The sequence below is a fragment of the Scomber scombrus genome, chromosome 13, assembly GCF_963691925.1.
Source record: "Scomber scombrus chromosome 13, fScoSco1.1, whole genome shotgun sequence".
Lineage (NCBI taxonomy): Eukaryota > Metazoa > Chordata > Actinopteri > Scombriformes > Scombridae > Scomber > Scomber scombrus.
In genome coordinates this window covers 17,909,577-17,922,923 of record NC_084982.1, presented here as the reverse complement: position 1 = coordinate 17,922,923, position 13,347 = coordinate 17,909,577, and the positions used below count along the sequence as shown (strand labels likewise).

At 39.2% G+C, this 13,347-nt stretch overlaps 1 protein-coding gene across 2 annotated transcripts in view; it reads right to left on the bottom strand.

Moving 5' to 3' along the window:
• The window catches only part of erbb4b (erb-b2 receptor tyrosine kinase 4b), a 337,205-nt gene that overhangs the window by 135,807 nt on the left and 188,051 nt on the right, over positions 1–13,347 (bottom strand). For both annotated transcript variants that reach the window (XM_062431155.1, XM_062431156.1), the window contains exon 3: positions 10,859–11,045. In XM_062431155.1, coding sequence (XP_062287139.1) covers positions 10,859–11,045 — 187 coding nt within the window. The remainder of the gene's footprint in view (positions 1–10,858; positions 11,046–13,347) is intronic.

The following is a 13,347-nucleotide window of genomic DNA, read 5'->3' as shown; positions in this document are numbered from 1 at the left end:
GTTGAGATCTTTGCTGAGGCATAGTAGATGGCATGGGGGCGTCGGGCATGGCCCCCATCCCCCAAACATACGCCTCTCCTCCACCAAGATAATTGCATTCACAGGCTGCTGATTAAATTTGGCCCATCCCTCACGCAATTGTTTCCTATGAGTCTTTATGAAAAATGGCTGAGATTTGGGGATTATGGAATTATATCCGAGCAAAGGCAAAGCATCTGCTTAAAGATGACAAGAGGAAAAAATTAAATCATGACAGAATGGTTATGGGGGGTGTGGGGTTGCATCCTTTCTTGTTTTCAACTTAAACTGTGATAAAGCCCTGGTAATCTGAGTTTTATGGGAAGGGTGGAGGAGGAGGAGGAAGAATATTACAATACCTAGAGATTAGATAAATCTATGAGCAAGAAAGAAAAACACAACAAACAAAGAAAGATAGACGAAATAAACAACAACATAAAAGATGATCAGGTGGACAAACAAGTGAGTGATTAAAAAAGAGTAAAAGGACCTTCATTTGCTCCTGCTGAGGGCCACTTAGCTTATCAAAGCTGATGTGTGATCAGCCTGCCAGCTGAATTAAAATGAGCCACACTCCCTGGAATGGACAAAACAAAACAGGGTCTGAGACAGGGAGAGAAGGAGAGGGAAAGACGGACCAACTGAGGGGAGAAAGAGTGCTTCTTACCACAAGCATACCAAGTGTGTTGGTTTTACCACAGAGGAAGCTGGCTAAAGTCAGTGCATTGTTTGCTAAGACAACAACACGTCATTAGGCCTTGCTTTTCCAGGCCTGTTGAGAGACATTAACACACTACAGGCCATGGCTCCCACTTTGTTCACACAACACTCTTACTTGGCATGTGTCAGCCAAGGTGGAAAAATCCACCCACAAGACTGTACATTAAAAGTGAAACTAGGAAGCAAACAGAGAGTGTGCACTGCTGCCAAAGCTGTACACAATCCTTTAAATGTGTTTACATAATGACAACATATAGTGTCTTTGTTTGTTAGCTTTGGTCATGTATTGGATGACACTAGAAGGTCTGTGCGGAGGTTACACAAGGGGAGATATAGGTCTGATACACTTGCAAACTGTTTGGATTTTGTAACAATTTGGCAAATGTATCATCCGCCCTTTTACCCATAAAATAAAACCTAAATGCTGAAGAGGGACAGGCTGGGCAAAGCCAGAGAAGGCCCTCTAAGCTCTAGGGTAGAGGGTTCAGGTGGAAGGCTGATGTTTTCAAACTTTTCACATTAACCTTGTTTTCATAATGTAAAAATATGTTATAGTTTTTAGAAATGCTTGGCCATTCTGCAAAATGAAACTCAAACACTCAAGTGAAATAATAAGCCAAAAAACATTTGTGTGGAAGATGAAATTTCAAAAAGAAAAAGAAAAGTGCAGTAGAATAGATAACCTTCCCTCAAGTTATTGCCATTGATTTGAAGCTTTTATTATCTAACCTCTGACTCTCCTTTTGTCTTGAATCCAAATAATATAATATTTGTCCAAAAGACCATATAAATGTACTTTTGTTTCCATCAGCTTCACTGTAGGTAAGGTAAGGTAAAGTAAGGCCATTGTCTGAGATATCAGCCATCATTACAAACTGCATCAATTGTGTAAGCAAACAACATGTTCACATGTGTGAGAGAAAACCCTACATACAGTATGAGCAGGAACTGTCTAAGAACATGGCTATCGATGAAGTGCTTTCAGACCACATCCATGACCAGACATCATGCATGTATGTGTATACACTAAAATTATCCCACTAGCTTAGTTGTTGCAATAACAAACTGTAAAAAATATGACATTATCAAAAAAGGGAACACCTTGTAAATATGTTGAAAATTGGCACAGAGCTTTAGAAAAATAGTATCAATGGAGGCCAGATCGTTTTAGCACTGTAACAAATAAATGCACCATGGAGAGGTGCCAGGGAACACTTTCTGTAAAAAAAAAAAAAGGGAAAGAAATGGTGAAGTCATGCTTGCCGTTGCATATAGTAACACCCACCATATCTCTGTGGAGACCTGAGATGAACAGAAAAGTCCTTTTCATGTTCCATTACCCACCACTGCTCCCATCAATAGCTGCTCCACTTACCCAAGGCTTCGGCCTAAGAGGCAAAAAATAAGCATATTAATTATTAAGCTGCCAGGGGAGAAAGGGGAAGTATCGTAGGGTTGGAGGGTAATATGTGTGTGCATGTGTGTGTTGGAAGTGAGGCAGGGTTATTAAATTAGTTTTGGGAACACTGCTTCTTTCAAACTCATGGAAAGCATGCCTCAGTGATGAGTATATAAATGGGTGGTTACAACTGGGAATCTTTTTTTTTTTATGACCAGGCTGTTTAATGTATATCTTGTCTGTAACTCATATGCTCATATCTATGTTGTGTATATATCTGTCAGTGCCAGAATAACATGGCCCTACATTTAACTTAACTTTTTAAACAAGGCAGAAGATTTATCCAGTACGCATTAGGTGCAGTGACATGTTTCCCGAAAGATCCACCGGTGAACCATGATCCTAGAACAACATACTTTTAGTAAAGCAACAACTTCTACAACATGTAATGGGGAAAATGGATGGCAGGCAATTATTACACAGACAACACCACCACACAAGCAAATAAAAGACAAAGAACAAAGTTAACTAACAGGGCATTCTGCTGCCTGCTTGCTTATATAATGTTAAATGCCTCATATCATTTATCAGTGAAAATCTTTTATCACTCAAAGTTCACAGGTGTCCATTTAGGCCTCATATAAAAAGTTGATAGAAAGTGACATTTTCCTCAGTGGCTTTTTGAGACCCACCAAGCTGCCAGTCTGCTTTCTTTTTTATTTGCTTTCTTACTCGTTTTGCTCCTCCTCTGAGATGAGCACTGAGCATCTCTGACATCAAAGACCTGTCTAAAACACAGTCTGGCCTTCAGAATCAAAGTAAGAACTGGCTGCACAGCCGTGCACTGACATGATGAAGCTGCGATGACAGCAAATCAGTGACAGAAAACTGAGCTTGACAATCACAGTGTGACTGTTTGTTTTGACCGTGCAATCATATTTATGGAATGATTTGCAAAAGCAGATGAATGATTAGAAGGAAGTGGGAAGAATGTATACTGGATGAACAAGAAAGAGAGTCTGAGGTTAAAGTCCTTTGTTTATTTGTTTGTGTGTGTGTCCAGTTCAGGTGGTCTGATTGTTGTGTCACAAAGCTGTTTATAGTGTTAACAGTAGGATACTGTGCAAACGTGTTGCAAAGTGCAGGTTTCACTAAATGTGAAATGGGTCATAGACTTCCAACAGTGTTTAAAAATCATTACATGCACTTGGTCGATGAGAACATTTGATTGTAATTGGCAGGGGACAAGTGTTTGTTTGCAGTTCTGAATGAATATGCCGGTATTAAACTAAAGGTAAGTATAATTGTGAATACATGCAAAATAACTGCATATGAATACACAGTATTTGCTAGTTACACACTACATACTGTATTTTACATCTGTAGTGTCTGATTCTGAACAATGCACAGTTCAAGTGGATGAGAAACACATGGTGGTATACAGTATGTAACCTACAGAGCAAATTAATCCCAGGCACATATATTGAAGCAGACACACTCACACTCATTCTGTCCCTTACTCCCTGCTTGAACAACAGGATAGAATTCAGAAGAGATTTCAACTAAGTTAACAGCGTCCTCTTGGTCTCTGAGCTAGTTTTACATCTACATCATAGCAGATCGTAGCCTGATCTAAGCCATAGCCTGGGGGGATGGGAATGTTGGAGACAGAGAGAAAGGGACTGTGTTTTGATTATTAATTGGCATTAAAATTCCTTCCACGCCTACTTTAACTTTTAATGAGGTGAAAGTTGGCTCTCACTTCCAGTGGACCGTAGAGGTTCAGTTTGGAAGGCAAACTGGTAATAAAGGGTATATAGTCATGTTTAGGCAATGAATATTTTTTCAAGTCGACAAAAGTTGAGGCAGAGGTAGAAGCTTGGACTGGACAATATTTTTAATCAGTGAAGATAGAGTCCTCTTAGGCTTGTCCTATTATTAATTATGAGCTTAGGCAATATTAATTATTTATTGGAAACAGACACATACTACACATGTGAGCACAACTTTACGGATGTATTCACACACTAACATGCTTGCGTGCATTCAAAACTAAGGTGTAAATGGTTCCCAGAATAGAAATACAGTACTACTGGGTCTGTATGTCAGATTAAGTTTAAAGAAAACACATCCAAGTAACGGTTTTGTTTAAAAAAGTGTCATTTGAAATGTCTGATATTAAACAATTTGAAAGATCAGAGTTGTTTATCAAAAAAACCTATCGGTGTCTCTTGGGAAACTGCATCACATAAACATTTTCTCTTCTATCTCTTAACTGATAGTTACACAGTTATATGCAATATTGCTGAGAAAATATGGATTCTTTCATCTCAAGATAAAAATAACGGGTAATATTTATTTGTAGGCAGAGATTTCAGGGGAGGCACAGAGATACAGTTTGTGCCCTTCAATGTGCGACAGATAGAAAAACAGTTGTAAGTAAATTATTTGATTGCTTAATTTTAAATACTAGCTATTTCTAAATGTATAAAGCCAGTTGATAGGTTCTAGATGTGCTTTGATCTAGTATCAGTCCTTGCATGACCACACTGAAGTAGCAAACAAATGAACAGGTCAGGCATAAAAGACTCAAAGATTACAATCATTAATCTGCTTCATCTTTCTAAATAATTACAACAATTATGCAATAAGGACTGTAATATCAGAGCTATGTGGTGACTGAAGCTGAGGGGTATTTGCATTCTTCTCTCAATAATGCCAGGATAAGAAATGGTCAATGATAAGATAATGATCAAAATAAGGGGCCTATACTGCGCCATGAGGAGTCAGTTTGAGGCTGGATATAAGCTACTTTAAAACTGTAGAGTTAGCAACAGCATGTCCATTTGATTTAACTGCAATGATTATCCATCTAAAAAAAAAGCTCTCTTAAAAACTTTTCAAATTATTTTCTCTCCTTTATGAATTTATATATGGTCTCTAAAGGCTTAACCAAACTGTTCTTACAGTCTCTAGTTCTTTGAGTCAGGGTGAGGGAAAGGTCCGGTTTTAGGTAAATACATAGCTGCCAAAATATGATATAATAACGGTCGCCTTGATGATTTTCAAGTCTTGTAACAGTTGTATTAGAAAAGGGAGCCATGTTTGACACCAGGGAATTTTGAGCAAAAACTAATGTGCTAAGGACCAGAGTCCAGCAATATAATATGTGCAATACACACAGACACACACACTCATTTTTAATTACCAAATATCTATTTTGTATTATTAGTTCTCCTTTCTCATAGCAGGTTGTGCTGTTGTTTTTCATTAATATTTCATAAAGCACAGTTATTCCCTGCTTATGCAATCTGAAACATCACATTATTAAAGAGTGGAGAACACAACAAATACAAAAGCAACTCTACACCCTTAAGCCATTCTGTAAACGACTATGTGGATGGATCTGTATACCAGAAATAATCCAGATAATTGTCCTGGTTACAGTTTACATTGAGATTAGGCACAGAGGGATTATACAATTTGAAAAACGAGATTTGAAATTATATGATTATTATTTAGCAAACGTGCAGAAACTGGGCCATCATCGGCAGAGGTAGCCAAAAAATATTAAACATGTAAATAAAGAGTATCCTACCATGTTAGCTTTGTTCAGTTATAATGACGCAAGAACAAACAAAACTTTTAAATATAACTTTTTTATAGAAATTCATCCCTGCTGTTCCCGTGGCATACCACAGACTGCCCATTGGCTCTAATAGTCTAACTATCTCTGTCACACAGTGGTATTGCAGAGCAATCAATTAACACCAACCACCACTGATGGCCCGTTCCGGACTTCAATTTAACATGTGCCTCCTCACGATCCACATTAGGGGCTCACAAATGTGACAATATGAATGTCGTCCTTCAAAAAGAAAGTCCCTCTTGCCCCCTTCCTGGAGCAGTGAAATATTGAGTGTGACACGGGAGTAATTGCATGGGAAGTAATCAATTAGACACACAGTTGAAGGAGACCTGAGGTCTGTCGGCTGCCAGGCAAGAGGCCCGACTGAATTCTGGTGACGTGCACTGAACCAATCTTGCCTCCTGTGGCAGAATTGCTCTTTCTTCTCCTGGTAGAGACAGTGAATGGAAGTCTCAGGGATCAGAGAAAGGCAGCAATTTTATGCCCCCCTCTCAGCAGTCCCTTGTCTGGGGGAAACACACTGACTCAAATCGTCCCTTTCACCTTGCCCCATCCCATCCTTTCATAAGATGCTAAACAGGAAAAGTTCAACCGATGACAGCATACGTTCACTAAGATTTCACCCTCAAAGAATTGCAGTAGGCTTTGGACAACACAGTAAGACTCAAGAGCTCAAAAGAGTGGTACATACAGTACAAAATGGTACAAACATTGTATTGAATGAGTTTGTGTAAACGGCATCAATGTGACAAATCAAGACAGCCAACTGAAATATGATGAGAGATCGAGAGCCAAAGGAAGAGGGGTGGAAGAAAGACAGAAAATGGGATAGATAAAGAGAGAGCAGATGGGCCATGAAGGAGTGGATAACGCCTTGGCGTATAACACAGGCTTGTGTACATGCATGCAACGAGAGAGGATCATTCAGCAGATGGGGACTCAGATTGGATGCTTCATTTTGGACAGACACAGCGCAGGCATAGGGTGGTTAGAAAAATGAATCAACAACACTAAACAAATCTGAAAAAAAAAATCATACAGGATGAAATGAGGGAATGCAGGGTGGCAGTAAAATGTGTTAAATCAAAATGCTCATCTGTGTTGTGCTCCTTATTGAGGCTGTTATTATTTTGCCAGGGAAGCAGGCTGTAATTAACAAGTGAAAGGACAGAGGCTGTTTTGGGTCCGTGTGAATTCAGACGGAAGTTCTGATAATGTTTGCCTAAACAGAAGGGAAGACACTGTGGGTCATGAGGAACTCTGAAAATGTCAAGAGGCGGCTTTGTTTAACCTTTTCTTTGGCTACAGGGAAGAAGAATTTATTTTAAGTTTTTCTCTGCAGCAAATCAGGAGGTTCACTTGTAGATCCCAAGAACAAAAAGAAAAGAAAAAAGACATGTGGATGTTTTTGTCTTTAAATGGGAGGTGAGTCCCCACAATGTCATTAACATTAAACAAACAAACACAACTAAACTTTCCACATGTACACAAAGACTCTCTTTTACATTTCCTATTCACTTCTTTGCACCCTTGTGCACACACACCATCCCTCAACTTATCCCGGCTTGACTTTGCCTTATATTTCATATTCATGAGGATAACTTGGCTAAGCTTGATTGAAAGGTGCATCGGAGGGAGTCCTATCCCTGCTCAGCCAGAGACCTCATCCACCACATCCTCCAGTCCCCACAAATCCAGAGAGTTCATTCACAGCTCGCAGAGAGTGCACCAGAAAAATCAATAAGTGCAATGCTACAATATACTGGCGACAAATTGATTTCATCCAAGGCAATTTCGACCCGAGTAGAAATGCGGGTGGGTTTCATCACTGAAGGGGTCTTTTACTGTGCCTTCTCTCATTTAGCCCCGTATGTAGTTAATACGTTTTATCCTCTTATATATGTTGCTTATGGATTATATCGATCATTTTACATTTCTCCTGGGAGCTGCTGGCAGAGGAACGGTGGACTAATTTGACAGCAACATCAAAGGCCTTATAATGAATGGAACAGCTAGTCCCCAACTCACTAAAGCACTTAAAGGAAGGAAAGAGTTTTGATCTGTGCTGCTTGATGTACAGAAGTGGATCTATCTCGATGATTCAAACTTATAGAATGGTGACAACTGCAGCAGAGCAATCTGGGACACAAGTGACTTGTTTCTTCCCTCCAGCAAAAGCTTGTTTAACTGTCGAGGCCATCTGTGCAAAAAGCAGTGATATGATAGACCCCCCAAAGACAAGTTTGTTGTTGAAGTTGATATTCAGGGGTCAAAAAATTTAGACCTAGGCCACTAGCCCTGTGGAAAATGAAACTTGAACTTGGGCTATTTATGGACTATTTATTTGTATCAAAAAATATAAATAAGGAGATATTTAAAACAATATGTATTTTCTTTTGACATTAACATTGCCTCTTAAAATATACTCAGTATCCTAATGTGCGCCATTTAGGATTATTCATATCATTATGCATAATCCAGATGTACCAATTAAACTTTCATCAATTAACTAGGCTGATAAACTTAACATTTGTGAATCAAGACCGTCGGTATTTGGATAAAATAGCTTGTGATAAACAAGGTGTAGAAGGTATTAATCACATATTTAATCAATATATTTTCCGCTGTCCATCTCATTTTCATATTTTATCTATGGGTTGTGAAAAATAATTATGTTGCCACTCAACACTATAGGGTTCTGCCCTCTCAATCAATAAAACCATCACCATAAAATGTTCTTTTTTTTTTTTTTTAGCTTTTGTGATAATGTTGTAAGCTGAGGGCAAACTGATTTAGTTAGTAATTCAAAACTAGATTCTGATTTCATACAAATGCTATCAAACCTTAATTTTAGTTACATGAATAATATACCAAGGCGATAGCAACAACGAAAGATACTAGTGTGAATCTCAAACAGTCAGAGTTATGAAGTAAGAGCAGATTCAGGCCATGGCTGTTGTGCATAACTTCCCCTCTACTTCATGGCTTGAGGCCACGGATGGCACATCAAACAGCAGCTTCTCACAGAGTCCAGCCCTGGCTCCCTTAGCTCTGGCTTCAACTTGGCACCACAATGAAAAGGACTGGCTTGGCAAAAATGCAGCTGTGGTGCTGGACAAATGCAATTCCCAAAGTATAGTGCAACATACAAGAAGGAATACAAGATGGAACATTACACACAAGCACATACTGTACTCCACATGCACTCGCGGACGGCTGAGTTGCTTCCTGTAACTCTGGGGGATCACCAGGAAGAAAACGTTGAAGAGAACAATGAGAGACATCTAAATTATTTAGAAAGAGGGTTTGGAAGCGACAGAGACACAAGCTGTGTGCAAGGCCGTAGCCAGGATTTTTCAAATACCGAAGTCAAAAATAAGACCAAGACATGTATTTTAATTAACTGTAATCCATGATGTATTTATACCACTTTCTTGCTGTGTATTTCGCAGTCATGGTCACTCTTGTGGTCCGGTTCTTTCTTATCACTTCCAATTTTGCAACTTAAATCAACTCCTATTTCAGTATTCTACAATTTCCATGGTTGTACATTTAAAAATTATAACTGCAATATATTATTTTCTTTGTGTGTTCTTAAAATGTGGAATGGAGCACGGCCTGCTGGGAAAGGGAGAAAAGGGCTTGTCCAATGAATGAACAGTTTGCAAAATTGGGTCAAGTCCAATTAACAGTATTTTTTCTGGAAGTGAGCATTATATAACTGCGACTTAAAAATCTCCAGTAATATGCTGTGTATATTTGTGAATTTGTGACAAATCTGCTGACGGAAGCGCAACACAGCTGGAGCTGTTCGGTAAGGAAACCAGTTGAATTGGAAACCCATTAGAGACATAACACCGGGGCTGGTGAAAAAATTCCCGGTGGATTTCAAAGCCTCACACCGCCGCTGGCTTTATAGCCGACTACTTTCATTTTGACATGGCAGCGGTATCTGCAAGTACGTGTCACGTGAAGGTCCGTTGATGTAAGGATAATTGTCTCGTCGGCTATTTTCACAATGAAACGAAACTTCAAGAAAAAAATACAGAGGACATGACCTCGGTGTCCTCAATGGTAGCTACGGCCATGGCTGTGTGATGTGCTTCTTCCTTACAAATCTAAATGAATTCAAAATAAATTGCATCTTTCAATATAGAATGTGTACTTTATAATTATAGTACATACAGAAGACATCGGATTTCTCATGTTGCTTCAGTGTATCCTTCATATTCATGATATCATGCTCATATGTCATATATATTTATATCATATTATTTCCAAAACATCACTGGATGGAAGCATGGCTGCTCTGAACTATGTGCCACCAGTCCTGTCTGATTGCCCTAGGAGCTCATCCCAGTAGTGAGATAAGCAGCAAAAGTCATTTAAAAAACACATTATACTGACATTGCTCATCAACAAGGACATGCATGGCACTTTGTGGTGCTAACTAATAAATCATTCAAATCTCATTTCTCATGCTCCCCTATGTGCAAAAGATAATAAGGGGAACATTTTTGTTATGACTGCACTCAAGCGCAAAAAATAGAGAAAACATTTGCAGTGTCTGCACCATGGGGCTAAACATAACTGACCAAGGCTTACTGATAAAGATTCTACTTATTGTTATTCAACCAAAACACAAATTGCTTTTTTCTCCATTTTCACTCACTCAGAAGGTTTTTGAGGTTGGATCTAGCTTTAAAATGAGTAAATGACATCTCTGATCATGTGTTTCACACATCATAAGTTGACCCTGACATTCTCGACTTAGCCTTTTAGTGGAAAAGCTCTACATTTATCAAGTCTAGAACTTCATTTATTTCTGACCTCAGGGTCAGGATGCCTGAAGGAAATCCGGCAGCACAAGGATCCATTGCTCACAAAGAGACAGAGCCATCCACAAATGGCTTTCCTACTTACTGTAGTACGCTTTGTATCAGCAATCACATTAATTGTCTTTAACTTCTTATGGAACATGGTTGGGTCAATTGCTGAGTGGGTTGTAAATCAGACTCTTCATCACATACCAACAACAAAACACATAACACGTACAGAAAAGATTCACTCACCTGTGAGGTTTTTCAGGCCCAACTGGCGCAGGCCAAAGTTTCCATCACGTCGGTAGTTGAGGAAGATTGCAAGAGAGTAGCGGTCCTCATACAGCTTGGTTCCTCGGATGATCCTCAAGTTCTCCAATGGCAGATAGTCAAACTGGTTCAGAGCCACCAACACATAGCCTGTCACTTCTCGGATAGACTGTGGACAGATTTATTGAGGGAGGTGTTAGACTATGTTTTACATGTTTGAACGTTACATAAATAAAAACACTTCAGGAACTCTTCCTGTCAAATGAAAGACATGACAGGAGAAAAAAAAACAGTTTTTCTTTGTAGATCTAAAATTCTCGATTTAGTTAGTAGTACAAGGCTAAGAGCTATTCTATTAAGCTGTAGATCCCACTAGCAGGCCTTGAGGACACAAGTTTCATGTTTTTCCAGTGTGTCAGTCCTAGGAGTTCAGGGTTTAGCCAGCAGTATTTCAGCAAACAACACACAACTGTACAATACATGTACAAAGGATCTGGAGGATAGAGAGAAAAACAGCTGTCAAGCTGCCGAGACTCACATAATCGACACAGATGTCACAATCTCACTAACAGTACCTTTTCGTCTTTGCTTCCTCTGATATTATATTTGTGATTTTTAAACAAACATCAGGTTTTTGGTTGTTTTTTTCAAGTTCAGATGGGCTGAGGCGCAGAGCTTGACAAGGGTTTAGGCATTACTTTTCACAGATTGTCAATGAATGCACTGATCATCATCTGTTTCAACTGAAAGCATGCAACAACAAGTCATTGCAACGTTTTCTGCTGGAGCTGATCTTTTATTCAGATATGTTTTCTATTTGGATAAACCTGAGATACTAAAGTGTAGTGTCGGATGATGGGAGCAACTTGGTAAGGAGCATAGATCTTTTCTTGTCCTGTGTTTTAAAGTAAAAATATGTTCAGTATCTGGAGTGTATACTATACAATTACTATGCCATCTAGCAGCTGTGTTGCCTTAGAAGCTATGAGCCCTTTACTGCTCAGTTTCAGCTAACCTACCTGTTCACCAACAACAACTACTAGCAATGAGATACAGTGCATAGTTTTACAATGTCTCTAAATTTTTGTAAAGCTTGAATGAAGTCACATGTATAATGTTTTGCTATAATTAGGCAGCCTGTAGAACCAGTGGAGAAGACCAATGCCATTTCATACATTGAGATTTATGCCAAGATTGTTATGTATTTTGCATTTTAAATGTCCCAATCCCTTGCAAATTTGAGTAACTTAGTAGAATCAAGTGATGGGTTTATCTTGTATCCTTGTACAAATCTTATTTACAGTGTGTGCCCAGTATTACTAATTAGAGAAGTAGAGTGAATGGCAGATAATGAAAAAGAAACAAACAAACAAAACATGAAGGGGGGGAAAACCACAAGTATAAGAGATCATTGACAGCATCTATCTTCAAGGTCACTCTCTACATATTCAATAATGCCAACGAGCTGAGTTAGAGCATCTGAGCGAGGAGAATTTGCTCCAGGGTTTGTGACCGTGCTGCAAAACTTGGCACAGGGTTCAGCTCTCATGCCTGGGGTGCGGCCTGGGGTGACTGAGCCACAAGGACAGCCACAGATTCACACTTTAAATGACGTTTAAGAGTGGATATAACAACTGTCGAGACTTTGGCAAGGAGCCACCCAGTTGGAGTTGCTATTGCATGAATCAAAGCGACAGGCTGTGTCCTCTTTCTCCCATCTACCCTCATGGTGGCTGTCATTAGTAGACAAGCGGTCAGAGAAGTCTTTCCACGCTGGCCCACTGATGCTGATAATCAACAAGTTTGTATGTGAAGTGCTGCTGCAGCTGATATACTGAGCAGAAATAAGTCCTAAGGAGGGCCCTGGCAGCGTAGTCATGGCGGCTGACAGCTGTCAGAGACTATGGCCATCAGCCACCAGTAAGTAAGCCACAGTCAGAGCTCTGTCATCATTACCCTGCTGATCACCATTAATAGAAACAGACGGGCCAGAGTCTGGTGAGTCTATGCGTATTTATGTGAAAGAGTGATGGGGAATTTATATCCAGTGTGTGTTTGTGTGCATGTGTCCATCTGTTTAAAACTAGCTGGAAAAGAAGATCAAGTAAGCTACTTTGTGTAGATAAAAGTAATATTTTAACATTTACAGAATAATGGTAGGTTATTAAAAAAAAAGAGTGCATGAAGTACTAAGAACAAGATGTAGTGGTACTTTGATGTTTGTGTTTTTTTCTACATTGTGCTATCAGTGAACAAAGAGTTGAACTTTATTTTACTAGCCAAGATCTGAGGTCTGCTGAATGATTTACATTCACCCTATTAGGTCATTCCTATAAGACAACCACCAAGTCTAAGACATTCAGAGACATTGCCTTGGGAACTGTGCCATAAACTATCCTTCCCATCAACAACCATCTTGCTACTTTTTTTTCTTCTTCTTTTTTACACCTTATTCCCTGAGCCTGTTTATT